Source organism: Bufo gargarizans, chromosome 7 (assembly GCF_014858855.1).
Source record: "Bufo gargarizans isolate SCDJY-AF-19 chromosome 7, ASM1485885v1, whole genome shotgun sequence".
NCBI classification, from domain to species: Eukaryota; Metazoa; Chordata; class Amphibia; order Anura; family Bufonidae; genus Bufo; species Bufo gargarizans.
Window position 1 is genome coordinate 25,695,450 of NC_058086.1, and position 24,127 is coordinate 25,719,576.

At 46.4% G+C, this 24,127-nt stretch overlaps 1 protein-coding gene across 1 annotated transcript in view; it reads left to right on the top strand.

The window, feature by feature from the left end:
• The window catches only part of LOC122944126 (laminin subunit beta-2-like), a 49,222-nt gene that overhangs the window by 10,089 nt on the left and 15,006 nt on the right, over window positions 1–24,127 (top strand). The window contains exons 2-21 of the mRNA XM_044302356.1: window positions 46–119; window positions 334–522; window positions 938–1,001; window positions 5,591–5,793; window positions 6,724–6,844; window positions 8,423–8,611; window positions 9,956–10,135; window positions 11,192–11,304; window positions 12,399–12,478; window positions 13,607–13,742; window positions 13,983–14,141; window positions 14,914–15,041; window positions 15,816–15,936; window positions 16,717–16,909; window positions 17,229–17,372; window positions 17,459–17,690; window positions 18,196–18,359; window positions 19,647–19,676; window positions 21,856–21,921; window positions 22,838–23,062. Coding sequence (XP_044158291.1) covers window positions 46–119; window positions 334–522; window positions 938–1,001; window positions 5,591–5,793; window positions 6,724–6,844; window positions 8,423–8,611; window positions 9,956–10,135; window positions 11,192–11,304; window positions 12,399–12,478; window positions 13,607–13,742; window positions 13,983–14,141; window positions 14,914–15,041; window positions 15,816–15,936; window positions 16,717–16,909; window positions 17,229–17,372; window positions 17,459–17,690; window positions 18,196–18,359; window positions 19,647–19,676; window positions 21,856–21,921; window positions 22,838–23,062 — 2,811 coding nt within the window. The remainder of the gene's footprint in view (window positions 1–45; window positions 120–333; window positions 523–937; window positions 1,002–5,590; window positions 5,794–6,723; window positions 6,845–8,422; window positions 8,612–9,955; window positions 10,136–11,191; window positions 11,305–12,398; window positions 12,479–13,606; window positions 13,743–13,982; window positions 14,142–14,913; window positions 15,042–15,815; window positions 15,937–16,716; window positions 16,910–17,228; window positions 17,373–17,458; window positions 17,691–18,195; window positions 18,360–19,646; window positions 19,677–21,855; window positions 21,922–22,837; window positions 23,063–24,127) is intronic.

Sequence of the window (24,127 nt, forward strand, 5' to 3'; positions counted from 1 at the left end):
AACATATATGGGATCACCATATTAACCCTTTGTGTTGTCTTCCAGGCGTCCCAGATGTCAGCATTCAGCTGGACCTGGAAGCAGAATTTCACTTCACTCACCTCATCATGACTTTCAAGGTAAATACAACGGACACGGCCCCCAAAAAAACTAGATCGGGGCCCTCATCGTACCTGACCAATCTCATAGACAGATTAGAAAGCCCCCTTTAAAATGGTGTCCTATCTATTACATTTCAAATTCATGACCTCTGCTTGCAGTCAACGAAAGGGAAACGTTGACTCAGGGTCCAGAACGCTGCGCAACTTAACGGTCCGTCACGCTTTTCCTTAGACCTTCAGACCGGCCGCCATGTTAGTGGAGCGTTCCACGGATTTCGGACGGAGCTGGAAGGTTTACAGATACTTTGCCTATGACTGCGCGTCCGTCTACCCGAATATTTCACGCAGCATCCAAAGACAGGTGGACGATCTGATCTGCGAATCTCGATATTCTGAAATCGAGCCATCCAATGAAGGAGAGGTGAGAATAAACGAAAAAAAAACAAACAAAAAAACGCTGCGGCTAATTTTGGCGGTACATACGTAAAATATATGGGTATTACGCTCCGTGGGGCCATACCACTCATAGACTCTGGACTGCTTCTAAGGGAAAGTCATTCTGAAATGTGGTTTCCTATTGAGCACCATATGGCGGCACACTGAGTGCCTGTGGCTCTGGAGTGCACTGTCTTTTGCACATTGGGACAGCGCAGTTGTCCGTTTATATACACCCCCATACCGTCACTGACCTTACTGCCGCCCCTTGCTTCTATATTTAAGTGCTGATGTTTAAAGGAAGACCCCCCACCCAGCAAAGCCCACGGGTCTTGACAAAAAGGCAGCATAAAGTCTAGTCTATATTTCGGTATATAATCCTCTTCTCCCTCTGTCTTTAGGTGATATTCAAAGTTCTGGATCCAGCTATTCACATCAGGGACCCGTACAGTCCTCGTATTCAGAGTAAGTTCTCAGATTAAACACACTATGTATGACGCCATAAGAGTGCACTATGGGGCACTACTGTACTGCCATATGTCTCTGATTATATACCCAGGCACATGGAGGCTTTTCTGTGAGTTGTTGGAGAGCCCTAAGGGCCCATACAGGATAAGTAAGGTAAGGACACAGTGACTGCACAAGCAGAATAGTGAGTGCAGCTGTGGAGTATAATACAGGATGTAACTCAGGATCAGTACAGGATAAGTAATGTATGTACACAGTGACTCCACCAGCAGAATAGTGAGTGCAGCTCTGGAGTATATTACAGGATGTAACTCGGGATCAGTAGAGGATAAGTAATGTAATGTATGTACACAGTGACTGCACAAGCAGAATAGTGAGTGCAGCTCTGGAGTATAATACAGGATGTAACTCAGGATCAGTACAGGATAAGTAATGTATGTGCACAGTGACTGCACCAGCAGAATAGTGAGTGCAGCTCTGGAGTATAATACAGGATGTAATTCAGGATCAGTACAGGATAAGTAATGTAATGTATGTACACAGTGACTGCACCAGCAGAATAGTGAGTGCAGCTCTGGAGTATAATACAGGATGTAACTTAGGATCAGTACAGGATAAGTAATGTATGTACACAGTGACTCCACCAGCAGAATAGTGAATGCAGCTCTGGAGTATAATACAGGATGTAACTCAGGATCAGTACAGGATAAGTAATGTAATGTATGTACACAGTGACTGCACCAGCAGAATAGTGAGTGCAGCTCTGGGGTATAATACAGGATGTAACTCAGGATCAGTACAGGATAAGTAATGTATGTACACAGTGACTGCACCAGCAGAATAGTGAGTGCAGCTCTGGAGTATAATACAGGATGTAACTCAGGATCAGTACAGGATAAGTAATGTATGTACACAGTGACTGCACAAGCAGAATAGTGAGTGCAGCTCTGGAGTATAATACAGGATGTAACTCAGGATCAGTACATGATAAGTAATGTAATGTATGTACACAGTGACTGCACCAGCAGAATAGTGAGTGCAGCTCTGGAGTATAATACAGGATGTAACTCAGGATCAGTACAGGATAAGTAATGTATGTATATAGTGACTCCACCAGCAGAATAGTGAGTGCAGCTCTGGAGTATAATACAGGATGTAACTCAGGATCAGTACAGGATAAGTAATGTAATGTATGTACACAGTGACTCCACCAGTAGAATAGTGAGTGCAGCTCTGGAGTATAATACAGGATGTAACTCAGGATCAGTACAGGATAAGTAATGTATGTACACAGTGACTGCACCAGCAGAATAGTGAGTGCAGCTCTGGAGTATAATACAGAATGTAACTCAGGGATCGGTACAGGATAAGTAATGTAATGTATGTACACAGTGACTGCACCAGCAGAATAGTGAGTGCAGCTTTGAAGTATAATACAGGATGTAACAAGGGATCGGTACAGGATAAGGCTACTTTCACACTTTGGCTTGTGAGGATCCGGCAGGCAGTTCCGTCGCTGGAACTGCCTGCCGGATCCGGGAAATCCATATGCAAACGGATATCATTTGTAGACGGATCCGTCTGACAAATGCATTGAAATTCCGGATCCGGCTCTCTGGTGCCATCCGGAAAAACTGATCCGGCATTTATTTTTTTCGCATTGCGCAAACCAGGGAAACCGGATCCGGTTTTCTGGAACACTTGGTACCGGCATTAATACATTTCAATGGGAATTAAAACTGAAGCGTTTTTTTTTTCGGTATTGAGCCCCTGTGACGGAACTCAATACCGGAAAAGAATAACGCTAGTGTGAACGTACCCTAAGTAATGTAATGGTTGTGCAGAGACCCTCGGTTTTATATGGATTTTGTGTAATTATATTCTAGACACAGGGAACATTCTCCTTGATGATAGATTTTCAGCAGGAGCCTCAGATTTCGATGACATTTTTCCAGTAGCTGTGCGCAGATTGATATTGGAGCTTAGAGCAGAATTAACAGATCAGTCCTGAGTTATTTCCTAGCAGTTACGGGGACGTCTGTCTCCCCTCCTGAATGCTGCAGAGCTATTTGTGCTCGGAGGGAAGATGTCTGGGGCTGTTACTGATTTAGCCTGGTGCTTTGCTGCACTTCCATACATGGCAGACTCCCTGTATAACGGATGATACTGGGTGTTGCTCTTGGCTCTTCTCCAGCCCCAGCCTTCTGAAGAGTTTATAAAACTGATTACTGTAAAGTCCTGACAAGTCCCAGCCGGTAGAATAAGTGGAAGTGTCACCCTGCAGACCCCGGACGACAAGTGCACGAGAGCCATGTTATCACCAGAGCTGTCACAAACAATACAGAGATTACTTCCCCAAAGAGCCAAATCCTGCCCTGCTTCACAGTCTTTTATAACTTTCTAATAAAGTTGGTGTTTCAATTTCTCACTATTTGCAAGATCTAAGCTTGCTGTCAGTGAATGAGGATACTCTGGTTACATTCAGAGACATAACTAGTCCTGCTCTCAGCTGAGAGGTGGAAATTTACAAGTGTAACCAGTCTGGACAGCGCTCTGTGAGCTAGGCACAGCTCTCTGGTAGTTTGCTACAATGTATCAGCATAGAATCCAGTATGTTTACAGAGCACTGTCTAGGCTGGATACAAAAGTATCCCATTGATCCCCAGCTTCAGCTTTGAGTTTCTGCAGCAGGTTCCCAGTTGCTTTGGGGCCCACTCATTTGGAGTCATCTATTTGGAGTTATTATGGGATACAGCAGAATTTCTCATTATTAATATAAAAATTTAGCATTATTAGATTTTTTTTTATTGTTCATTTGCTTCGTAAAGCAACTTTATTAGTCTTCATTAAAAAAATATCCTCCTATTTTACTTCTGCAGACTGTGTGTAAGTCCTTCGCCGAGCTGCTGAATGTAACTCCCTCGAAGCGCCTGCTCCTGTTTCTGATGGCTCTCTCTCTGCTCTCCCCCTCCCTGCTCTCAGTATTAGAGATAAGCAGCAGAGAGGGGCAGGAGGTTGTAAATGGCAGATTTGAGTGTGAAGAGGAGGAAAGGCATCCAAAGAGGGCCGCTCACACAGACTGTAGATAGAGAGGAAAAGCAGACACAAGGCAATTTCCCGGGGGAGAGAGGAGGAATCACACACTCCTCAGCATTAGTGACTGGGAAGAGATCAATCATGGGGTGTAGAAGGAAAAGCAAGTCCAGAAATCAAGCTGTACTGATACCTGAGAGCTAGTGACGACAGCAGCATCCTGGGCACACAAACATCTAATCCAGCCTCTATTACTGGGAGGGACATAGCCCCATGAGAAAAGTCTGAAACTAGGAGCAGGTTGTAAATTGAATATCAGGGAGTCTGAAAATGAAGGAAAACTTAGTGCAACTTCTTACTGTTTAAGGTGACCACTGATATTTAAAATCATGTTGTCCCACTAAAAATATTTTGCCATTTTCAAACTAGCTCCTGGATCTGAATACTTTTGTACCTACAAATGTATTATAGCCACTGAGTTATGCAATAAAATGTATCTGTATAGCGCCTCCTGCTGTTTGTTCTATTTCTTATTTCTCTGTCCACCTTCGCTGAGGTGGAAGCAGATGCTCAGTTCTATCCTTCAACTGCCTCCTGAGCTGTGATAGAGAGAGAGCTGCAGCAGAAAAAGATATGTCCCTAGAGCTACAGCAGAAAGAATATACCCCCTGAGCTGTGATAGGGAGAGAGCTGCAGCAGAAAGGACACACCTCCTGAGCTGTGATAGGGAGAGAGCTGCAGCAGAAAGGACACACCTCCTGGGCTGTGATAGGGAGAGAGCTGCAGCAGAAAAGACACACCTCCTGAGCTGTGATAGGGAGAGAGCTGCAGCCGAAAGGACACACCTCCTGAGCTGTGATAGGGAGAGAGCTGCAGCCGAAAGGACACACCTCCTGAGCTGTGATAGGGAGAGAGCTGCGGCCGAAAGGACACACCTCCTGAGCTGTGATAGGGAGAGAGCTGCAGCCAAAAGGACACACCTCCTGAGCTGTGATAGGGAGAGAGCTGCAGAAGAAAGAACACACCTCCTGAGCTGTGATAGGGAGAGAGCTGCAGCCGAAAGGACACACCTCCTGAGCTGTGATAGGGAGAGAGCTGCAAAAGAAAGGACACACCTCCTGAGCTGTGATAGGGAGAGAGCTGCAGCAGAAAGGACACACCTCCTGAGCTGTGATAGGGAGAGAGCTGCAGCAGAAATGACACCTCCTGAGCTGTGATAGGGAGAGAGCTGCAGCAGAAATGACACACCCCCTGAGCTGTGATAGGGAGAGAGCTGCAGCAGAAAGGACACCCCCCCCCCCCCCCCCTGAGCAGCCAGCTTGAAAGCAAATTAGAAAAATGAATGGGAGGAGCTCTGGATCTTTGTCATGTACTATAAGATGTCTGATTTTCATATTTTACATTCATCATGGGATAATTCCTTTAAATGTGTCTTTAGCCTTTAAACATATATCTTTTTATGTGGACAACACTTCCACCTGACTGTCCACAAAAACGTCTCTTTCTGAGGTCCAACTTAATATACTGAGCGTTGTCCATGTTTTCCGTTTCAGATCTTGTGAAGATCACCAACCTCAGGGTTAATTTCACCAGGCTGCACACGCTGGGCGATAACTTACTGGATTCTCGAGTGGAAATAAAGGAAAAGTATTATTACGCCCTGTACGAGCTGGTGGTGCGGGGTAACTGCTTCTGTTACGGTCACGCCTCCGAGTGTGCCCCCATCGAAGGCATCTCCAAGGACGTGGAGGGCATGGTAAGGGTCTTCAATAAGGTTTTTTTTGGGTGTTCCTCAGGATAGGTCATCACTATCAGATCCGTGGGGGGTCTGACACCCTGTTTAAAGAGGCCGCAGCGCTCGCCGGAGCTTACCAAGCACAGCTCCACCCACTGCGCAGTGGCCGTGCTTGGTATGGCACTTGTTATTTACTTTAATGGGACTGAGCTGTGCCTAGGCCAAGTGACCAATGAACATGACGTCACATGGCCTAGGAAGAGACCGCGGCGCTCTGTCATCAAAGAGCTGATTGGCTGGGGTGCCAGGCGTCAGACCCCCACCGTTCAAATACTGAGGACAGGTCATCAATACTAAACACCTGGAAAACACCTTTAATTTCATTTTAAAAAAATAAGAAGTTCTTCCATTTTGTAATATCCTTTGTGTTTTAGTTCTTCACCATTTTCAAGATCTCTGCTTGCTGTCAGTGAAAGAAAACTTGGTTTACATTCAGTTTCGGGGGGAAAAAAAAAAGCCCTGCGGTTGTCCTGCTTACACAGCAGTTGTTACAATGTATCAGTGAAGCCAACAGTAACTTGTGCCGCTGTTGGGCCGATACATTGCAACAAACTCTCAGCAGTGTACGCTAGACTAGGTCATGATGGGCATTTTGAGTGTAATTAACAATGTCTCCACTGACTGCAAGCAGAGGTCTTGAAAATGGTTACGAATTGAAAAAAACTAACTATATAGAATTGCACGCTGGACGACTGATTGCTACGGGGTCACCTTATCCTCTGGTGTCCAGCACCCAACCCCCCCCCCCCACCCCCCACACACACTTTCACTTTGAACCCCCTCCTTCTTCCACAGCTCGGTGCCCGGCCTTGAACATATATTTCACACAGGACGAATAGACAAAGTCGTCCCGGGTTGTCTTACTTTTTTCTTACCTTTTCCACTCCTCAGGTCCACGGGAGATGCGCCTGTAAGCACAACACCAAGGGGCTGAACTGCGAACAGTGCGACAGCTTCTTCAACGACGTTCCCTGGAGGCCGGCCGAAGGGCGCAGCAGCAATGCCTGCAAAAGTGAGTGGAAATTTTGGGGGTTTCGCTTTTCTCTACGTCAGGGATGCTCAACCTGCAGCCCTCCAAGTGTTGCAAAACTACAACTCCCAGCATGCCCTAATAGCTGTAGGCTGTGCAGGCATACTGGGAGTTGTAGTTTTGCAACAGCTGGAGGGCCACAGGTTGGGGATCCCTGATCTATGTCAACCAGTTACCGCTTCTGAACTTTTCTTCCTCTTGTAGCTGGGTTGCAGGAGCCATTTTTAGTGGCTACGGAGCTACCATTCTGTCACTGGGTCACCCAGGCTTCCTGCATGTGCATAGCGTCTTCTGTTTTACACTTAAAGGGGGTGTCTCACATCAGCAAATTGCTTTTATCATGGTAAAAATCGGGTGGACAAACCCATTTTAGGGGTTGTCTCTCTTTAGCCACTAGGTGGCCGGGGCAGAAGCTGCTGCGCATGCGTGCCTACGTGCGCTTCCACGGTACTGGACACCAGAAAGGCTGGCACTTTTTCCTATAGTGGGCAAGCACGACCACCACTACTGTATTTCAGGGTGGTCGTAACCCCTGGATATGAGCAGTGTATAATGTGATGGAAAAATGAATCCATCCAGTTCGGGAGGCAATATGGACAATCACAATACATTAGTAAAGGCCTTGTATTAACTTTTGCATTAACTTTAAGCATTTGCTGAAGTGAGACAATCCCTTTAGGTTTAAAATAGAAGAAGCTATAGAGAAAGTAAAGCAGGGGCTATGGGTGACCCAGTGACAACATGATAGTTCCATGTAATTACTTTCTCTACACGATAGATGTCACTTGCTGAAATGAGACGACCCCTTTTATGGAATAATAGAAAAAACAAGCTTAGAATAGTGTAAAATAATTAAAGGGGCTCCGTCATCTCATCATACATTGGGGGCATGTCGCTAGCGCAATGTCTGATAGGTGTGGGTCTCACCTTTTGGACCCGTACCTATCTCTAGAATGGAGCCGGCAAAGTGGAGAGCGGACCGCGCATGTGCCACCCGTCATTTATCTGAAAATAGCCGAGCAATATTTCCGTCAACCCCATAGAAGTACATGGAGCGGTGGCCGCGCTTGCGCAGTGCGCAACCCATTCATTTATATCAGACTTTCGGAAAAAAAACGACTGCGCCACTTGGCTATTTTCACCACTCCCATAGAAAAGAATGGAGGGCGGCCGTGCATGCGCGGTCCACTCTCCTTCTCTTGCAGGCTCCGTTTTAGAGAAGTTGTGAGTCCCAGAGGTGATATGCCCCCAATGTATGAGATGGACCAGCACCTTTAAATATACAATACTTCGCTGCAAATCTGCCACCAATCCTCCAGTGGTCTCCAGTTCCTGGGCTGCTCTGCGGCAGTGACCCTCCTCAGACATTTCCTGTGTGTCCAGAGGGTCCAGGCAGTTTTTGGATTGGTAGGTGAGTATGACTTATTTCATTATTTTAAATCATTGAAACTTTTCTTTTTTTCAAAAAATTTTGATCAGCTGGACAACCCCTTTAATTCGGGGCACTGTCCAGCCCAGCTACACCGGCGGTTTTAACTGGAAATTCTCATTCATTTTCAGAATGCAACTGCAACAATCATTCCCGAAAGTGTCACTTTGACATGGCGGTGTACCTGTCCACCAGAAACACGAGCGGCGGCGTCTGTGACGACTGTCAGCATAATACAATGGGACGAAACTGCGAGCTCTGCAAGCCTTTCTACTACAAAGACCCCAGCAGGGATATTCGAGACAGCAACGTTTGCAAAGGTACAGTACCTACCTAGGCCGTGGATACTCTGCTGCCCTGGCTATTTTCGGAGGCAGTTACAAAAATGGCTGCAGGTCTGGGGTGTGTATACTTCTGCCGCCATTTTAGTTACTGCTCCAATGCACCGAAAATAAAATAAAACCATTGAAAATAGTCTTGATTTAAAAAAAAATCCTCCTGCCTTATTGTGTATGCAGCTCCTGCATAGACCTATGTGTCTCCATGGTTACATCTATTGGTTATTGAGATCTGCACACCTTGTGTCTCCATGGTTACATCTATTGGTTATTGAGATCTGCACACCTTGTGTCTCCATGGTTACATCTATTGGTTATTGAGATCTGCACACCTTATGTCTCCATGGTTACATCTATTGGTTATTGAGATCTGCACACCTTGTGTCTCCATGGTTACATCTATTGGTTATTGAGATCTGAACACCTTGTGTCTCCATGGTTACATCTATTGGTTATTGAGATCTGCACACCTTGTGTCTCCATGGTTACATCTATTGGTTATTGAGATCTGCACACCTTGTGTCTCCATGGTTACATCTATTGGTTATTGAGATCTGCACACCTTATGTCTCCATGGTTACATCTATTGGGTATTGAGATCTGCACACCTTATGTCTCCATGGTTACATCTATTGGTTATTGAGATCTGCACACCTTGTGTCTCCATGGTTACATCTATTGGTTATTGAGATCTGCACACCTTGTGTCTCCATGGTTACAGACTAGAAATTACTCCTGTTTAGGCTTCATGCACACAACCGTTGTTTGGGTCTGCATCCGAGCTGCAGTTTTTTGCGGCTTGGATGCGGACCCATTCACTTCAATGGGGCCGCAAAAGATTCGGACAGCATTCTGTGTGCTGTCCGCTTCCGTTGCTCCGTTCCGTGGTCCGCCCAAAAAATATAACCTGTCCTATTCTTGTCCGTTTTGCGGACAAGAATAGGCAGTTATACTAATGGCTGTCCGTGCCGTTCCGCAAATTACTTTTTCCCTTGTGACCCCCTATTTTTCTGTCTGTACCAAAAATACAGTAATCGGATCAGGATCAGACTACACACGGGGTCTGCTTGTAGTCTGTAACCATGGCGATACATAAGTCTGTTTGGGAGCTGATCATGAAAAAAAAACTTGCATGTCAGAGTAGTTGTACCTTATAAATGATGAGAGATTTTCTAAAATACAGATGTCGCAGAGCTGAAATGTTTTAATTCGTAAAATAAAGAGTTGCGTAGCGAATTCAGCTCTGCTACATTGGCTCCCATCTTCCCATGTTTTAATATGACAACCCTGCTACTTCTGAACATCTCCCAATGATTTACCCGGCAGCCTGTGACTGTGACCCGGATGGCTCTCTGGACGGTGGACACTGCGATACTCAGGACGACCCGGCTCTGGGGCTCATCGCCGGACAGTGCCGCTGTAAAGACTATGTGGAGGGCCCCAGATGTGACAGATGCAAGTCAGGATTTTATGGGCTCAGTGCAAACATCATCCAAGGATGTAAACGTGAGGATTCTGAAAACAAACAAATTATTGTTATAAAGATTTACCGTAAATGCTGTAATTGACTGTTTATGTGGAACATTTTAGAGGGACCCCATTTTTAAAAAAAAAGAAATAACTAGGTTAGTAAAATCAGGCCACAAATAGTAGAAAAGTCACAAAAGTGGACTAATAATACTGCCATGAAGTCCTTACATAATACCACCATGGACAGATAACCTGAAAATAAGACTGACATTTGTGTTGTGTCTTTTTGATAGTTTGGAACAAATTGTTGAAAAAAATATCATTATATAGTGTCTAAAATACCTCTATATAATGCTTAAATAATACCATCATACAGTCCCTAAATAATACTGTCATATAGTGCCTAAAAGACCTCTATATAATACCATCATATAGTGCCTAAATAATACTGTCATATAGTGCCTAAAATACCTCTATATAATGCTTAAATAATATCACCATACAGTCCCTAAATAATACTGTCATATAGTGCCTAAAATACCTCTATATAATGCTTAAATAATACCATCATACAGTCCCTAAATAATACCATTATACAGTGCCTAAAATACTTAAATATAATGCATAAATATCATCATACGGTCCTTAAATAATACTGTCATATGGTGCCTTAAATACCTCTATATAATGCTATACCACCACCATACCGTTCTCAAATAATACCACCATACAGTGCCTAAAATATCTCTACATAATGCTTCAATAATACCCCCATACTGTCCTTAAATAATACTATCATATAGTGCCTAAAATAATAATACTACCATACAGTGCTCAAGTAATACTATCACATAGTGCCTATATAGCGCCACAATACAGTGCTCGTCCTGAGGAGGGTGGCAGGGGCTGCTAGACGTGGAGGCCTCAGGCCATCTGCACTAAATATACACATTTATGGCCATATCGCCCTTCTATTGTACCCGCCATGACAGTTAGGTGGTGAGATGGCGGTTATAATGCCTTCCATCCAATATTAATTTCCTTGCCTATGGAACAAGAACTTTGTCACCAAACTGGTTCATCTTTTCCTAGGGTGCCAGTGCGACCCCAGGGGCACCATCTCTGATGGCTCCCATTGTGACCCCGTCAATGGAGGCTGCTTCTGCAAGCGTTTTGTCACCGGACGAGGCTGTAACCAGTGTCTGGTAAGTAACATGGAGCCGGGCCAGACTGGGGTGAAAGTCTGAGATCAAGGGGAAATCCGCCCCATAACGCGGGAAGCTCCGCCACCTGGGGGGGCAGTCCTTACTGATAAAGAATTTTTTTTTTGGGGGGGGGGGGGGGGGGAATTAATGGATTTCAAAATTAAATTTAACCCTTGCATCCCTGCGTACACAGACAACCCTGTTTGGCACGTTCAGTATGGGCTGGAACGGGGTAGCATGGCCAAATATCTTAATCGGTGAATCCTGAGGGAGCGGCGCCGTGGATAATAAACTATTAGGATCCATTCCGCACATACAAACACCTCCCGAGCTGCCACAGGAAATAACATTTCCCGGAGTGCACGGCTCATATCCTCCGATGCATTCCGGACGCCAGCTGGCGGTAACCGTATCCCCTATGAGAAGGGAAATCTACGGGAATGTGCTGATTGAGGCCCCCCTGTCCGCACTGACGGGCGCTTGTCACCTCTACCCGGGGCCAAGTCAGCGCGGTCTCGACAGGCAAATAAGTAATAATATGGGACCGTGATTGTCGAAGCAACCGGATTGTACTTTTAGGCTCCATTCACACGTCCGCAATTTCGTTCTGCATTTTGCGGAACGGAATTGCAGACCCATTCATTCCTATGGTGCAGCACGATGTGCTGCCCGGACACTGAATTGCGGATCCGCACTTCCGTTCCGCAAAAAAATAGAACATGTCCTATTCTTGTCCGTTTTGTGTACAAGGATAAGACATTTCTACAGGGGTTAAAAAAAAAAGATGGCGGCAGGGATCCGTTTTGTGGTTCTGCAGTTTGCGGACTGCAAAACATATACGCTTGTGTGCGTGAGCCCTGAGTCCTAGAAAATTCTCGTATACAGGCCACAGGGTCCAATATCAATCCAAATGATGGCGCCCTCTTGTGGCAGGCTGATGACACATTATCTATGTGGATGGGGGGGGGGGTTGTGTTAAGGTGTTAAGGGGGAGATTATAAGACAATATTCGGACCACTTGGGTCAATTCCCCCATGACTTGTATGTGATAAATTGCGACTGAATTTCCCGTTTTTGTTTCTTTTTTCTACCAGCCGGAATACTGGGCTCTTAGCCACGACCTCCATGGGTGTCGGGCCTGCGACTGTGACGTCGGTGGCGCATGGGATAACCAGTAAGTCTGAATGGACTGGGTAAAAAACCCCAAATAAACCCGCCCCCGGGCAGTATAAAATGGGCCTCATTATGTAACACTGCACACGCCCCACCTCTTTGGGGACGGCTTTGCAGGGATATGACTATTGGAAGTTACAAGGACGTCATCAGGGTTGGGATTAATGTAGCAGGGCTGGTCCTTGGGGTTGCGCCATAGACTGTGCATTAGCCTCCTTTGCAGATGGGGGCGCCGCAGCGGGCCTGGAGTCCCAGAAATGTGTGACCATTGTGAATCTTACTATGAATTGTATAGCAGTATTATTTAGGCATTGTGTAGCACTCTTGTTAGAATGTTTTATGTAGAGAGCTGCAATTTGGGGACTTTATGGCGATATGACGGGCACTATATGGCGGTATTTAATCACTATAAATGTGGCACAGCTGCTTACTGTACGGTATATTTTTCTTTGTGACGGCAGCACTCTATAGTTGTTGTTTAGGCAATGGTATGGAAGTATTATATATTTATATTATTATTATACTATATGGCGATATTTAAGCACTATAGATGCGGCACTGCTGCTTACTGTACGGTATATTTTTCTTGGTGATGCCAGCACTCTATAGTTGTTAAGGCAATGGTATGGAAGAATTATTATTATACTATATGGCGGTATTTAGGCACTATAGCTGTGACACTGGTGCTGACTGTACGGTATATATTTTTCTTGGTGATGGCAGCACTCTATAGTTGTTGTTTAGGCAACGGTATGGAAGTATTATCTGGCTGTTATATAGACGCTATATGACGCTTATAATTAGGCACTGTACAGTGTATTCGATTTACATTGCATACTGGTGACAGCACTGGACAGACAATATAGGCCAGGGATCAGCATCCTTCGACACTAGGGCTGTTGTGAAACTACAATTCCCAGCATGCTCCATTCATTTCTATGAGAGTTCTGAGAAGAGCAGAGCAAGTATGCATGCTGGGAGTTGTAGTTTCACAACACCTGGAGTGCCGGAGGTTGCCTACCTCTGATATAGGCGGTCATGCTCAGACAATGCCAAAGTCGTTAGATTTGTAAGATTTTGTAACCTGATCTGCTTTTATTTTTTATGTACTTTTCTTTTTATCCATTAGCTGCACAGCTGAGACGGGTCAGTGTCGGTGCAGAAACAACATGGTGGGCAGGCAGTGTAGCCTGGTCAAATCTGGCTATTATCGAATAGACTTGGACCATTACACCTATGAGGCTGAGTCAGCTCTGCTACGACAGGTAACAAGACCCTGAAGAGCTCATCGCTTACGGCCATCCCATTGTCAAATACTGCCGCGTTACCTAGCGGTGCTCTGCAACATGTGACTCTCAGCTACTGTGAAACTACAACTCTCAGCAAGCCCTGGCAGCGGCAGGCTCTCAGCGCATGATGGGAGTTGTAGTTTCACAATAGATTTAGAACGACAGGTTGGAGACCCCAGTTCTTTTCCATCATTCTGCTCCCTCTTTCCACCATAGGGTTGCTCAGTATCCGAGCGCGAACGTCCAGTGGGTCAGCCTGCTACATGGACGGGTCCGGGATTTGCTCTGGTTCCTGAGGGTGGAGTTCTAGAGTTCCAGATCAGTAATATTCCCTACTCTATGGAGTATGAGGCAGTCCTCCGGTATGAGCCAAAGGTAATATTATTCCAGCAGCATGGACTGCTTTTACTACTGATGCCTTCTTATGTGGCAGAGAGGACCCCCTAGGGCACCAGGGCCTTGGTGACATTGCTACCTCTCCACCTAAACCCCTGGCCCCGATGTAAGATTCATGCCAAACATTCCAATAACATTATATACCGTCCATATGTCTGACATCCTCTTATCTGGCAAGGGGGCCCCCTAGGGCACCAGGACCCAAGTTTGACTACTTCTACACCCTTTATAGATATATCTCTGGCACAGATCTAAGGTCTCTACCAATCCTACCAATAGTTTTACCTGACGTTAATATTTTTGATGCCCTGTTAGATGACAGAGGGGCCCCCTAGCCCACCAGGACGAGGGGGCGACAACTACCTCTGACCCTTGTAGATGCAACCCTGGCACTTATGTAAAATTCCTACCAACTCTACCAATATCGGTACATGCCCTTAACAGTAATGCTCTCCTGTTGTGTGGCAGAGGGGCCCCCTAGCCCACCAGGACGAGGGTGTGTAAACTACATCTTCACCCCTTGTAGATACAACCCTGGGACTTATGTAAAATTCCTACTAACTCTACCAATATTGGTACATGCCCTTAACAGTAATGCTCTCCTGTTGTGTGGTCCCACTAGGACACCAGGACCTGGTTATTAATGCCCTGAAACCACCCAGGCCTGCAAAGCCCACATACTATGGCTGTGTATGGACAACTTGCCATGGAAGGGTTCTCACTGTATCTACCTTTGTTGATTTACGAGCAGTTTCCTGAGAGGTGGCAGCAGGTGAGGATATCCATTATCAGACCGGGCCCTATTCCATCCAGCAGTCCCTGCGGTAACACCATTCCTTCTGATGACCTGATGACTGCTTCTCTTCCTACCACTACCAGGTGAGTTTAAAAGGGGGTTGTGCAGAGAAACATGGCCGCTTTCTTTGACAAACAGCATCACACCTGTCGATGGTTGTGTCTGGTACTGCAGCAGCTCAATTCCATTGAAGTTGATGGGGTTGAGCTGTAATACCATAAACAACCTGTAGATGGAAGTGTGGCGCTGTTTTTAGAAGAAAACAGCCCTATTTCACTACAGCCCACAGAGACAGTCACCGTGAAGTGGTATAAAACGAATGCAGATAATAGCATAAATACAGTGTCAGTATACACTGACCAGACCCTCTAAATATATTCAAACCCAGACCAAACCTCTAATCATATTCAGCACCCCCCTATAATAATAATATAAATTATTTATTATTAAATTTGTTACATTTTAATTATTAATAAATGTATTAAATTAAATTATTATTTAATTTCAGATTCCAGACTAAACCTATTTAGACCCCAGACCAGACTACAATATTAACGATCAGACCCAGACCCTCTAAATATATTCAGACCTCAGACCAAACCCCTATATTGCTATCATACCCTAAATTAAGTTCAGACCCCAGACTAAACCCCATAAATAGATTCAGACCCCAAATCGGACAAAAAGGAATAAACCCTCTGATCCAAAAATGCACCATGTACTTAACCCGCGTTGCTCCTGCACCGGGTCCTGACACCATCCGGCGGTGATTTAGTCATAGGGACATTGGTGCAGTGGCAAGCTGACAGGTGTAGTAGTCCTCCTTTAACCCCTCCTTTGATTATGATTTGTTACAGACATGCTGTTCTGCCTCAGCCAATCTGCCTGGAGCGCGGGGTCAGTTACACCATTCGCCTTGAATTCACCAGATACAGCTCTCGGGAGAGAGTGAAAGGAGCCAGTATACTGATCGACTCTGTGAGTATCACTGGAGCTATACATAAACCTCTATATAGTGAGAACAAGCCTGGAGATACCATAAAGGTGGTCCCGTCCGGATTGGGAAGTTAAAGTGAAAAAAAAAAAAAAGAAAAGTGGCCCCAGATACCACATTGCAGCATAAAATGTGACCGCAGCAGAACCAGATACCAAAGTGCAGTGCAAAATACTGCCTAGAGAGTATCAGATCATTATGCACCTGGCTTTTGGCCCTCTGGGCATCGGCCCACCAGGAAATTTCCCTGTAGGGTCTCTGGCCGTTCCTGCCCCTGGTCCCGTCCCCTTATTGGCTAGAACCTGTGCAGAACTCCCCTCCCCTGAGGAGCCAAATTGTTAACAAGCATGGAATTTGAGGATTGAGTGGCAAACCCCAGCAACATAATGGGGGCCCGCTCTGATCTTAGCTATGGGGCCCCTTCTCTTCTACATATGCCTCTTAGGCTACTTTCACACTAGCAGCAGCCTTCTTCGCCTGCCGGATCCATGCTGCTGCTAGTGCACACGTGCCGCTGGAGGTCCGCTCCAGCCCCAATGACTATAATGGGGTCGGGCCGGAGTTCCGTCAGCAGCATGGCAAACATGCCGAGAGGCGGCCGGAATAAAAACTACGACAATGGGGCCGGAGCGGACCTCCAGCGGCACACGTGCACTAGCAGCATCACGGATCCGGCAAGCTGTTCACCCGCCGGAAAAGGTTGCCGCTAGTGTGAAAGAAGCCTTAGTGAGGTAGTCGTTATCATTTCCATCTTCTTCCCCCAGTTGGTTCTTGTTCCACGCTACTCCTCTCTGGAGATGTTTATCGGAGGAGACTCGGCTTCCATTCAGCGTAAGGATGCATTTGAGCGATTCCGCTGCCACAGCAATAGCGGCAGTGTCCTAAAATCGCCGACCAATGAGGTGTGCTCCAAATTGATCACCAGTATGTCGGCCATCCTTCATGATGGCGCCCTGGGTGAGTTGGCAGTACTAGCGTATATTGGATATGGATAATACTGACTGTTTACGGACAGAAAATTTGCTCTTAGACTTTCAGGCACCCCCTAGTGGTGGATAAACAAAATGGCCATAGATGGGACAATAATGTAGTCAACTCAGTAGCTGCATGGAGAACACAGCGCCATACCTGTCCACAGGTTGTATGTGGTATTGCAGCACAGCCCCTGGGTTGAGCTGCAGTACCAGACACAACCCACAGACAGGTGTGGCGCTGTTTGTGTACGAAAACGGACATGTTCTTCTAATTACGGACTAATCTCAATTACCTTCTCCAGCCTGCAACTGTGACCCTCAAGGATCACTGAGTTCAGAATGTGACCAAAATGGCGGCCAGTGTCGGTGTAAACCCAACGTCATTGGACGCCGCTGTGACCGATGCGCCCCTGGGACTTATGGATTTGGACCATCCGGCTGCAAAAGTAAAGACCCTTAATGGAAATGAATGCCAATTGTTTGCTACCTACCTGTGCTGTAGGTTATATGACGTCTTTATATTACGCCGCAGGCTGTGACTGCAATCTAGAGGGCGCCAGCCACAACTTCTGTGACCAGTATAATGGGCAATGCCCTTGTCGGACCGGTGCCTATGGGTCAAAGTGTGATCGGTGCCAACCAGGCCACTGGGGCTTCCCTAACTGCAGGAAATGCCTGTGCAACGGGCATTCAGAAGAGTGCGACCAGAAGACGGGCGCCTGTCTGAACTGTCGGGATAGCACTACAGGAGACAGATGTGAGAGGTGACTGTTAGACTGCTACCTGTTCATACTACAGATTAAAGGGGTTGTCCACCTGCGCATGGGGTGTGACTGGTATTGCAGCTTAGCTCCATTGAAGTCAATGGGAATGAGCTGCAGTACCACGCACAACCTGTGGACAGGAGTGGCGCTGTTTCTAGAAGATGGCAGCCATGTTTTTCAAAGCCTCGACATCCCAGATCTAATCGAGGGAAGGAGATTTCTGAGGTATCTTTTTGGGGATCTTTGCACTGTGCCGCCCCTCTGTTATTCCTCCTGGAAATGGATGCGTACATTTACAACTGGGCTTTACCATTCTCCGCGTTAATGAGCGGCTCCCCATCAGTGTCTACGGACTCACCTTCCTGCAAGGGCAGTGCCCTATTTATCATACAGTTCCAGGAGGAATAACAAAGGAACGGCACGTCGCAGAGTATTGAGAATTGCTATTTCATTGCATTTTCTAAATCAGACCTGAAATATCCCAGAACTGTCTCTTTTTCTCCAGATGTTCGGCTGGATACTTCGGAAATCCCGTGCTGGGATCTGGTGATCACTGCCGGCCGTGTCCTTGCCCCGAGGGTCCCAGCAGTGGGAGACACTTTGCTGTGTCCTGTCATCAAGACCCTCGATCGCGGCAGGTCATCTGTAACTGTAACCAGGGCTATACAGGTGAGTCTTCCCCTCCAGGGCAGGTGGTCTCCGTTACGACAGATGATATACACCCAGTAAGTAACACTTAGAAACCCGTTCACCAAGGAAATATCCACACAGATAGGGAGGAATATGTTCTCCTGACCCTGTCCCCCATGACAACTACTCTAGACCCTTCACACTAACAGTGCCTATAATCTTACAAGACTGCACTGCAAACTAGGCAGAACACCCTTGGGTGCCCAAAATGCCACGCCACACCTCAAACTGAGGAAGGGGCCACCCTAGGTAAAAGAGAACCGCACTGTTATTTAGGGCTCATTCACATCTGCGCCAAACTTTCCGTTCTGATCCGTCAGAAGAACAATCACCGCCACACCAAAATAAAGTTCCTACGCGCTGTAAAACGCTCAACAACGAGAAACCAATGCTTCCCTATGGGAATGGTTCTCACCTGGGCGTTTTACAGCGCGTACGATCGCGCTGTAAAATGCCCGACGCCCCAAGAAGTACAGGAGCTTCTTTGGGGCGTCTTGCCGCGCGTTCCCGTACATAGACTTTCGGGAACGCGCGACAATGGGCGTTCGCTTGTCTCTGTATGCGCGATTGCAAACGCCGGTACAATCGCGCATACAGAGCGCTCCATCGCGAACGCTCAGGTCTGAACCCAGCGTTAGGGGCCACGCATGGATTTTGCAGGCGGACTTTCAAAACTCATCACGAGAACGTACCCTCAAAGTTAAACGTTGGTGTGAACTGACCCTTATTTTTGATGGGAGAAAAAGTCCTGCATGCAAAACTTTTTCTCCTGCCAAAAATAACTGATCTCTCACGGAACTCACACAAACCGATGCTGGAAAAAAAAACGGATCCGTTATTTCTCATTTTTCTGGCGGATCAGAATGGAAAGCTCAATGCAGATGTGAACTCGGCTTTAGCTGTATATGTGTGGGAGTAATATTTAAATACTTCAGATTATTTCGGCACTGTATGTCCGTATTATGTGGGATGTAGATAGCGGTATTACATGGACACTGTATGGCAGTACTATTCTATGATGAGAAAAAGCGAGGAAACCTTTGCCCAGGGCCCAATTTTTTTATTATTATTTTTTTTTATAAAACCAGGTAATCTTCCTTACAGGTTTCCTGAGCTCTAACCTGCTGTATATAAACACTATATGACAGTATGTTATGTCCTATTAATCCTGAAGGACTAATACCCCAATGAGCCTGTTCTGTGGGATACAGTATATCATCTGTGAACCTTCCGTGCAGTATATTTTTTTATCGTTTCTCTTCTCAGGACTGGTAAAGAGGTCAGGAGGGGCCCGGCGTGAGTAAATGGCCTTGTCACCCACCCCAATGCATGGCTTTCCTTTACTGGTCTCCGCTACAAGCACAGATCCTAGATCGCGCACCTTAACTAGTTTCATTACATGAGGGAACAAACTCTAAAAAAAAAAAAACATTAGGATTACAGACGATTTTGGGGTGGGGTAGTGACTACCGCCTGTGAAAGGATCCAACATGGGGCTACTACTGGAAGCTGCAATGGAGGGGGGGGGGGGGGGGAGGTCATGGCGGGGTAAGCCTTAGCGCCTGGCCATATAGATATTATGGCCAGAGTATTAAGGGAACCTGTCACCGGGATTTTGTGTATAGAGCTGAGGACATGGGTTGCTAGATGGCCGCTAGCACATCCGTAATACCCAGTCCCCATAGCTCTGTGTGCTTTTATTGTGTAAAAAAACCGATTTGATACATATGCAAATTAACCTGAGATGAGTCCTGTACGTGAGATGAGTCAGGGACAGGACTCATCTCAGGTTAATTTGCATATGTATCAAATCGGTTTTTTTACATAATAAAAGCACACAGAGCTATGGGGACTAGGTATTGCGGATGTGCTAGCAGGCATCTAGCAACCCATGTCCTCAGCTCTATACACAAAATCCCGGTGACAGGTTCCCTTTAAAGGTATATCTGCACACACTGGCTTGGTGTAACCCCATCTGCTTCTTCCTCTGGAGTTGTCCTCACACTAAATCGTAATCATTGTGTCGTAATTGCTGTACTAAAGCTTCTCAACCACACGTCGCGAATACTTCATCACCGACGTTCTTCCTCAGGATGACGAATCCTCTCCTTAAGGTGGCCATACACATTAGCTTACCAAAGATCAGATTTTGGCGGGGACCAGCCGGTCACCTATCTCATGTCTATAGGGGAGGTCTCGACTCTCCAGATGGCAGATATCGGGAGATAAGGATCGGGCCGACAGATTTCAACATGCCCGATTCACTAGGAGATGTCTGACAGCGCTCTTACTCCCCTCTCCCTATTGAGAACACACGCATGCTCTGCTGAGCCAAGTGTGCATGTGTATCGGGGGGTTTCAGGAGGAATACCTGGTGGCCTAATGAGCGTTCTAAAATGTATGGGCAGCTTAAAGGGGATGTCCACTGAGATGTAAAATATTGGGAAAGAGCTCAGAGTAGGATAATGAAAAGAAATCAAACTCACGTTACCGATCCCTTGCTGATCCTGTATCGACACTTACTGGGCCCCCGATGGTCTCTACTTCCTGGCCCCTTATAGAAATGCCTGCTCAGCCTACCACTAGACACAGTGGTGACCTCCCTCAGCCGGTGATTGGCTGCTCAGGCATTTCCCGTGGGTTGAGAGACGGGACCAGGGAGTAGAGTCCGCCAGGGACCCGGTAAGTGTTGGAACAGGGTGGCAAAGAATGGGTGAGTAGTTCTTATTGTATTTTTTTTAACCCTTTCCCAATATTTTTTTTACCCCTGTTGAAAAATGCCTTTAATTGACTCTCTAGGTCAGGCCCCTTACAGGACAGGGTGTCCTACAGAAGCCCTATCCATAGCTGATTTAGCAATTGCAGTGGTACCCGTAAATGCCTTCCTACCCCTATGATGATCCAATGAAGATCGAAAATTGGGCCACATGGAAAACAGAGACTGACCGTACAATAGAGGAATATCATGTGGCAGTAGTGTGGCCCTTGTAGAGTCAGGGGCCTAGCCCGATGATCCCATCTTCTTTGATACTGGGTGTTGAGAAAAGTGCAGGGCTTCCCTCGGGGGCAGGGAATTGGCCTAATGGGTGGAGAGAAAGTGTTCAGGGCTCTCCTCAGGGGGCGGGAAGATTTATGGTCATAGATTGGAACCAAAAAGAAGAGAGGAGGAAGCCTGAGTGACTCAGTGACAAATGTAGCTCCACACCTGCTACAAATGGCTGATGTACTTCCTGGACCCAGCTACGAGAAGATGAAAAGTTAACAAAAATATCTGAAACACCCACAGAAGTCCACTTCACATTTGGCTGAACGATCTGCACTACCGATCTAGGTTCACTATACAGATCACAGTTGGCTCCGCACATTTCACCGATTATGTCCACAGCTCATATCTGGCTGAACCATGAGCACAATACCCCAGCCTGATCCTACACTCACCTCTACCCGAACTATAGACCCGTTATTTTATCCCTAGTAACTACCGGATACAAATGCTGCCTGAATAAGCCAAAATGCAGACAGGTCCCGTGGACCATAAGAGGTACATATTAAGGGTCCTGGTGAGTAATGACCAAGGACTCAAATCATTGCTTGGACTATTATGACCATTTATGCTAAGCTGTACCCACCAGTGATGCCCATTGATAGTGTTGTGAGGCTCGAGTCACATTTCGTATAATACTTGCTGCAAATCCTTTCTTTCCTTTCCTCACGTAAGTTTTTTCTATGGAGTTGGGCAATGTCCAGTCACACAAAATGCAACTTTTTTTGGCAGACATGTATGGCGAGGTATAGTAGTACATAGGGCTCTTGGTCTTAGTCACAGTTGTTTTGAACCTGTTGCCAGTCATGGCTCCCATCTCTAGAATGTGGTTCATGATGTTGCTGTAGGACCAGGACCCTAGGAGCTATGAGGTGGGTTGACGTGAGGCTTTTAGGTCTGCTGTCCCAAGAACTGGACAAGGATCTTTACAGCTTTATGGCCGTTGGGGTCTTCTGACCACTCAAAGAGAGAACACGTCGCTCACCAACAGTGTAAATAGAAGTCCAACCCTTGTTGTCTTCAATCATGCCTTCTAAACCAGCCCTGGTTATACCTTCTAGAAAATAGTACCATAGTACCAGTCAGCTGCCAGGAAGTTACAAGAGACCATCCAATCAGAGATTGCCGCATGTCACCTCCCCTTCCTGTACCGTTCTTGGCCTAGAAGAAGGAAGTCTGTGTGAAAGGAGAGCACTATTATCCTCGGCGGGGCCTAGCAGGGGATAAATGCTAATATGCCCCCCCCAGCACGCTGAGCGCTGTCTACTGAGGGATGCTGCTTCATCACATATTACAATACATAGGATATTTCGGTGTTTGGGTAGCAGCCTTCACATTCATTACTCGTTACGTTTAATGGTTTAATTTAACCCTTGCCTACGTGCCCTCAATAACAAGCAGTTGTCACCGCCAGGTTCCCGATGTGACGAGTGCGCCCCCGGCTTCTATGGGAATCCCTTTCAAGTTGGAGGACGGTGCCTTCCCTGCCAGTGCAACAACAACATCGACATGACGGACACCGGGTCCTGCGACCGTCGTACCGGACAGTGCCTCAAGTGCCTGTATAACACAGAAGGGAGGTTCTGCGAGCAGTGCCGGGTCGGCTACTATGGCGACGCCTCGAGACGCAACTGTAATAGTGAGTAACAAAGTATCAGAGCAAAACACTGACTTTACTGTCGGTGTTAGCGGGATTTTCCCATGCTATCGATATGCCAAAAATGTCCACTAGGTGCAGTCCCCCCATGAAGACCTGATCGTATCTGAAGAACGGGGTACCTGTCGTGAAGTAAGAACATGCTGCGCATGCGCAGCTTTCTCCATTCACTGCTATGGGTCTACTGAAGATAGGACAGGCTTGGCTATTTTGGAAAGTCCTATAGCAGTGAGTGGAGAGGACACTGCGCATGTGCAAGAGCTCCTCCATACACTGCTATGGGAAGTCTGAAAATAGATGAGCCTGTGCTATCTACAGTAGACCAACAGCAATGTATGGAAAACGCTGCGCATGTGCAGCATGGGGCCCTGTTCTTCAGATAGGAACAGGTCCCAAAGGTGGGACCTGCACCTATAGGACATTTTTGGCATATCCTATCAATATGCCATAAATGTCCAGATGAGAATACCTCTTTAACCTCTGCATATTATAGAAAGGTAATTAAAACGTGAAAACCAATCTGTTAGATTGATTCGCCAAAATATCCTCCCTTTTTCTGAGCTCCAAATCCGCAGCACGGATGTAGATTTAAAAATATAACTCCCTGTCTGCCTGCAGTCACCACCAGAGGGAGCTCACTGTATACTGATTTATTATTTGAGTTCATTTTTAACCCCTTAATGACCTCCAATAAATATTTTTACAGCTCTGTACAGGTACAGGTGTGTGATAACGCCGAAGATCCTACTAACAGCTGGGATCAGAGGGCCCCCCCCCCCCCCAATCCTGGCTGTTTAACCCTTTAGATATCACAGTCACATGCGACTGCGGTACCTAGTGCTTTACAGAGGGAAGGATTTCTCTCTGCCAGCCCATCATCACCCCCATGATGCGATCCAATTAGGATCCCTTACCACGGCAGCCGGAGATCTTTGGGCAAAATGGGAGTCCCATAATAGGACAAAAAAAAAATTGTAAAACCAAAAAAATATACAGAAGTTCAGAACAAAAAAAAACTATGTTATCTTAGCTCCCTCTAGTGGAGGT